The sequence below is a fragment of the Puccinia triticina genome, chromosome 18A (genome assembly GCF_026914185.1).
Source record: "Puccinia triticina chromosome 18A, complete sequence".
NCBI classification, from domain to species: domain Eukaryota; kingdom Fungi; phylum Basidiomycota; class Pucciniomycetes; order Pucciniales; family Pucciniaceae; genus Puccinia; species Puccinia triticina.
Window position 1 is genome coordinate 556,839 of NC_070575.1, and position 6,450 is coordinate 563,288.

The 6,450-nt window shown below is 44.7% G+C and overlaps 1 protein-coding gene across 1 annotated transcript; it reads left to right on the forward strand.

Annotated features, from left to right (window-relative positions):
* Positions 1-899: 899 nt before the first annotated feature.
* Positions 900-1,343, forward strand: PtA15_18A72 (uncharacterized protein; the record flags this gene model as incomplete). Its single annotated transcript, XM_053165029.1, has 1 exon — positions 900-1,343. The coding sequence occupies one exon, from the start codon at positions 900-902 to the stop codon at positions 1,341-1,343; it is 444 nt and encodes a 147-aa protein (XP_053028571.1).
* Between the last annotated feature and the right edge of the window lie 5,107 nt (positions 1,344-6,450).

Consider the following 6,450-nt stretch of genomic DNA (forward strand, 5'->3'; position numbering starts at 1 on the left):
TCGAGGGGGTACATCTGTACCGGCCATCGAGAGGGGTCTGTACTCTCGATGACCGGTCTGTACCGGCCATCAAGAGGGATGTGTCCTCTCAAGGGACAGGCCGGTCATCGAGTGATCAATGACCGGTCTATACCGGCCCTCGACCGGGCATCTAGAGGGTTGCGTACTCTCGATGGCCGGTCTATAGGGCATCGAGAGGGTTGAATCCTCTCGATGGCCGGTCTATACCGGGTATCTAGAGGGTTGTAAATCTGGCAGGTATTCTGGCATCTCAAGCCTGCGGAAAAGCTTCTAAAGCTAAAAATTACAAGGTGAGTCAGATCTGGCTTTACAAGGGCCAGATCTGACTTTACACAGCTGTGTAAATCGAAGGGAAGTCCTCCACTTGTCAGTCACAAAAAAGGACTTCATGGGGCACCCAAGGCCCCAAAAAATTTGTAAAATATGTAAAAAGAAAATCCATGATGTTGTGCACATTTTGCTCCCCCAAAATTTCAGGGCCAGCCTTTATGCACGCCAAAAAAAACCCCTGCGCACGCCAAAAGGTCCTGCACACCAGGAATCAATGGCATGAAGTGGCCAACACGCCAAGTAACTGGCGTGAACCTGCCAACCACTAGATTTAATTAATTCTGTGGCGTCAGAGCCCCTTTCACGCCATTCATGGTGCAGTGCGCATCCAATGCACGTCCTTGCCAGTAATCCTAGCTCACCAAGGATGGGGTGTAGTACACAGCACGCCACATAACTCTGGATAACTTCCAACCATCACCACTCCCATCGCTACGCAACCAACCCACCATCATCAACCACCCACCCACCATCAACCACCCACGATTTCCAACCAATCCCACACAAACAGCGCTGGCGTGACCGTTCCCCCAGAGGTATTGGCCCAAATGCAGCAGCTACTCCAGATGTTTCCGACCCTGGCCCCTCCAGCGGCAGCTCAATCAAATTCTCCAACCGTTCAGCTTCGGACTCCATCCAACAATACTCCGGCTCCACCCGCTCCCAATGATCATCTAGCTCTAACCAACGAGTCTCTGGCTACTCCTATTGATTTTCCGGCTCCACCTGTTGATCCCCTGATTCCATCCCTTGACCCAACCCCGACTCCTCAATTGAATAATAAAGAAGACCGTTCTGAAAAAAACACCATATCCGACTCAGATGCGGACAACGTTGGTTCATCTCATGGAAAAGATGCAGGAAATGGCCTCAATGTCTCTACCTCTACCGAACTTCCTGTGATAACCAATTTTGATGACTACAACTTTCTCTCCGGTGGTAAGTTGTCTTTTTTAATTGACTGTGTTTACATTTCAACTCAATGTTTTTGATGTTTTGATTTACTACGTAGAACCTTTAGATCCTCCCCCACCTGCTAAATTCAAATCGATGGAGGATTTGCTTTCTTTCTGTCAAATCTGGGCTAAACACCATCAATACGCAGTCGCCACAGGGAGTTCTCATCAAAACAAAAACATATACATTATCTGTGATCGCTTGGGCCAGTTTTGTGGCTCAGTCGTGAATCAATCTGGACGTAAAACAAGCTCTTCGAAGACCAGCTGCCCCTTCAAGCTGAAAGGTTCAGTACCCACAAGCAAGAAAATCATGGTAAAAAACTGGACCTTGGAGATGATGAACGGCGAACACAACCACAACCCTTCGGACAGACCTTCTTCCCATTCTGCACACAAAAAACTGGTCCCTGCCAAACTCAAGGAGATTCGAAAACTTTCAAATTCAAATCTCAAGCCATCCCAGATACTGCTACAGCTGTGAACTTCCAATAACGAAACGTTTGCAACAAACAAGACGATTAGCAATGCTCTCCAGAAGATCCGTCGTGAAGATCTAGACGGTCGTGAGCCAACTGAGGCCCTCTTGCAAGTACTAAAGGAATCCAACTGGATGTGGGATGTTCAAGTTGACTCGAACGATAGTATCCTGAATCTGTTTTTTGCTCACCCGGGATCCATTCACCTTGCTCGGATCAACCATCACGTTGCCCTGTTGGACTCAACATACAAAACAAACAAATATGATATTCCATTGCTTCACATCATCGGTCAGGCGGCGTCGAATTGATTGTTTTCTATTGGATTCTGCTATATGACCTTCGAAGATACAGAAAACTATCTCTGGGCGGTCAAAAATCTCAAAAAACATATTTGGCGCCCTCAACGCACGCCAAAGGTCTTTGTAACCGATTGTGACACAACTTTACGGACCGCTTTGGATCAGTTTTTCCCCGACTTGCAAGCCAACCTGTGCACGTGGCACATCAACAAGAATATCACCACACATTGCAAAAAGCATTTCCCTTTGACAAAACCGGATAAATCAAGCGACTCAAGCAAAAAGAAAGTGGCTAATTTGTCGACAAAAGCAGCTCAATCAAGTGATTCAAAGAAAGCTCAGGAGAGCTGGGATACTTTCATGAATCTCTGGCAGCAAGTTACATTGTCAAAGTCAGCTGCAATTTACGAGGAGCGGATCACTACATTGAAGGAATTCCTGTTGACTCGTCCGGCTGTCATGGAATATCTCAACAAAAACATACTTCCGGTGAAAGATCTGTTTGTTGTTGCATGGGCATGTCAGTACCCTCACCTCCGAAACCTAAACACATCAAGGGTTGAATCGGGCCACGCCTACCTCAAGACATTTGTGAAGAACTCTTGGGGTGACTTGTTATTGGTTTTCAAGTCATTGGCGCACGCGGTTGACTCGCAATTAAATCATGTTCACGAATCCATTGGTTGAGATGTTGTCAAGACCCTGAAAAACGTCCCAAACTGCTTTATTCCTCTCCTAGGCCACATCTCGAACTTTGCGATCATTGAATGTCTCGCTCAATACAAACGGCTGGCCACACTTGACCCAACCGAACCATGTTCTAAAACTGTGACGATTGGGATTGGAATCCCTTGTGCACATCGAATCAGAGAGGTATTGGAAACCAGTGATTCTTTGACACCAGAAGATTTCCACCTACAGTGGCATTTGAGGTACAATCCTGAGATCACGGTATGTTGAGGATCTGAGCTTTTTCTTTAGTGTTTCTTCTGAAATTCAAGTCCTGAGCTGATCATTTTGATCGTTTGCGGGTGTCTTTTGCAGGAAGTTGAAGAGACCAAAATCGATCTGGATCAGGAGATTAAGAACTTGGCGATAGCTCTCAAAAACGAATCAAGCAACAACCTCGGAAATACACTTGAGCATATCAAAAAAATCCTTGACGGGACGCATACAACAATCGCTATTCAAGCCCCAAACGTCAAGAAACAAACTAAGGGGAGGCCGTCCCTGAAGAAACGAGGTGTTCGATCGACTAAACAAGACCCGTCAGCGTTTGAAATAGTTGAAGCCGAGTTGAATATGGGAAAAAAGAAAAGGACCCTGCGGGATCCAAAACAAAAGTCTAAGAGATTGAAAAAAAGTGCGGGCGACACTACTGAGTCACCAGAAGTATCTTTGGCCAACTCCGATTCCGAAAACAATTCAGACGAGGTAGATTCTGAGAACTCTCCAGACGTTTCTGCTTCTGAAGATCCAAATGACATTCCCAACGTCAAAACATCCGACAAAGACAATTCAAAACCCAAGATCAAAAAGTCCGATATTTTGACCAATCAGCCGTACCAATCTCAGATACCCGACCTTTTCCTTCCGTTTATCAAGGAGATTTTTGATCCAGAATCTGATGGAAATTGCGGTTTTTGCTGTGTTGCCAAGGCTGTTGGATACAACAACGACGGGTGGTTTCAAGTTAGAAAGCAAATGATTCAAGAGGTTGTTGGAAACAAAGAGCAGTACTTAAAGCTTCAGGGCGAAGAAAAATTAGTCAAGAAGATTATCGCTGGACTCGAAGTGAAGAGCCTCAAAACCAAGGCTGGTCGCACCAAATGGCTTGACAAGCTGGCTCACGGTCAGATCATTTCAAACACGTTTGTATGACCGGTTGTTTTCATTTCACTTTGATCTTGCGACACCTACCTGCCCCTACGACTTGGACCAGAAGACTCTCCAGATACCGAACCAATATACATCCTTCATGTGAACGAGAACCACTGGGTTCTGGTCAACATGAAGGATGGTGTACATCCAATTCCTCCTCCCATCGTGGCCACCCGACTCACCTCTGTGGCCGCTCAAAATTGGCTAACTAACATTCTGGATGGGCGCGAACTCTACAAAAAGCATTATATGTGATATGAGTTGTATTTCCTTTTTTATTCCTCTTGTTTCTTTTTTTTGTTTCATTCTTGTTTCACTTTTTCTGTTTTTTCCTTTTGAATCAATGACAAGCTCAAGAAAATGTGCAAGCCATTCATGCACGCCAAAATCTAAGTGGTGTGGAGTTTCATTCACGCCAAAGGTGGTCTATGCACGCCAGGATTGATGTAGCCAATGTCTGATCGTGGCGTCCGGCGGGCATACACGTCCCTTTTTCTGGCGTGAAGACATTCAAACACCAACTTTACATGGCTTGCTGGCGTGTCACATTGGAGACGCCAACTTTAGGGTGTGAGTGTTCTGACACACCATGGAGGTTGGCGTGAATGAAAGGGCACGCCACGGATATTGGCTTGCTAGATTACTCACGCCATTTTGTTGGCGTGCGCAGGGTTTTTTTTTGGCGTGCATAAAGGCTCACCCAAATTTTATTACCTGGGGAAAAATGGCACATCCAGAGAGGATTGAAAAACATTGTTTTTCTAATTCTCTTCTGCCACGGGGTCAACATAGCGCATAAGGCCCTCCTTTGGAGGGTCCCTGTGGGATGGTGTCCCCCCTCCAATAGAGGGACTTAGATAAGTTAGCTTGGAAACCCCCTATAGATGTGTGTAATGTAAATGTATGAATTTTTGGCCAAAAACCCAAAATGATAGGACTAGGCATGAAAAATGGTATGAATGGCCTTTTTGGCTGCAAGCACCAAGCATACTAATCTCAGATGTATAGAAATTTTACCGTGGAAGGGGGCTTAGTAACTAGATATGTATGAAAGTCTTGAGGATACCAACACAGATTTTTTTGGTACCCCCTCACTCCTCAACACTTGGCCCCTGTTCATCTTGCAAGAACTCACCAGGGACCTGAAGGTTTATTTTTTGTTTCAGAAAATTTGCATTGGAAAAATTCTGGTGATTGATGGGCAAGTCTCAGCAAAACATTGCTGGCTTGTGTTGAGATTTCACCTGGAGAAAAAAATGCAACAGAGAGGGGGAGCAGTCACAGAGCGGCTTGGATTGGACCAAGGAGCAGAAGATGTGGTTCAAGGGATAAAAGGCTCTGACTTGATGCTGTATTTCAAATCAGACAAGCAGGAACATGTACACCATGGACGCAAAAGATTGAAAGCCTTCCAAAGTTCAATCAAAAGATGTTTGAGCTCCCCGCCAGCAAGAGGGGATGTTGCCAACTTTGTCAAACTATTTGACCAATTGAGTTTGAACTGAGGTTTCAAAGTCCTTTCAAAGGCCCTTTGGATATAATTCAAAGTGCCCGTGACATGAAATATTGTTTGGGTGGAGACTTCAAATACAACTTGAAGTATCTTCAAATAATAATTGAATAACCTTTGAATATAATTTGAACTCCGCTGAGTTTGACTTATAATCAAATGTTGACTTTGGGATACCAGGAAATGGGAATTCTTATCATGAAACCCCTATCATCAACATTTCAAAATCTTCTGGGAAGCCCGGCCTGTGACTTGGGATTGCAGTGGCAAAGCCGCCTTAGCCTCTAGTTTCATTTGGAACATTGAGTATTCTCCAAGGTACATTTGAATTTCAATTGAATTTGCTTTGATTAAAATTTCTGGGGCACCAAATTTGGTTACTCGCAGGTGACATACTTGCTTAAATTTTGGCCTGAAATACAAGCCAAGAAGGAACCCAAGCAACCTCTTAGCAATACTTGCAACCACTCAGACTGTTTCATGGGTACCTTATTGTGAAACCCCCTAATTCAACTATAGTGAAATAAAGGGCAGTGTGTTGGCTGAGGTCCTAAGTAAGATGCTGCTGCTGCTTTATCTTTGGATACCACAAGGGGCCTTCACTTATTTCCTCACAATCTTTCTTTTTTAATTCTGGAATGCCCTGCACCAGGCAAATCATATTCATTCTACCCACATATGGGGTGCCATCCCAAGGAGTTAATTTAATACCTGGTGTGAGTTGACAGGAAAAACAGTTGAAATTAAACATGGAGGTGAGCAGAGCAGACAAAAAACCAATAGCAGACAATGTCTGAAGAGGACCAATGTAAAATACTTGAAGGGGCTAATGCGGCTTCACAGATAAGAAAGTGGACGGGCTAATGTGTGCACACAGGAACAGTTGGTCTGAACTGATTATCATTTACTTGGGAGTCTCAGGGCTTAAGAGGACTAAGTACAAGGTGTTCAACATGTGTGCGCAAGTTTGA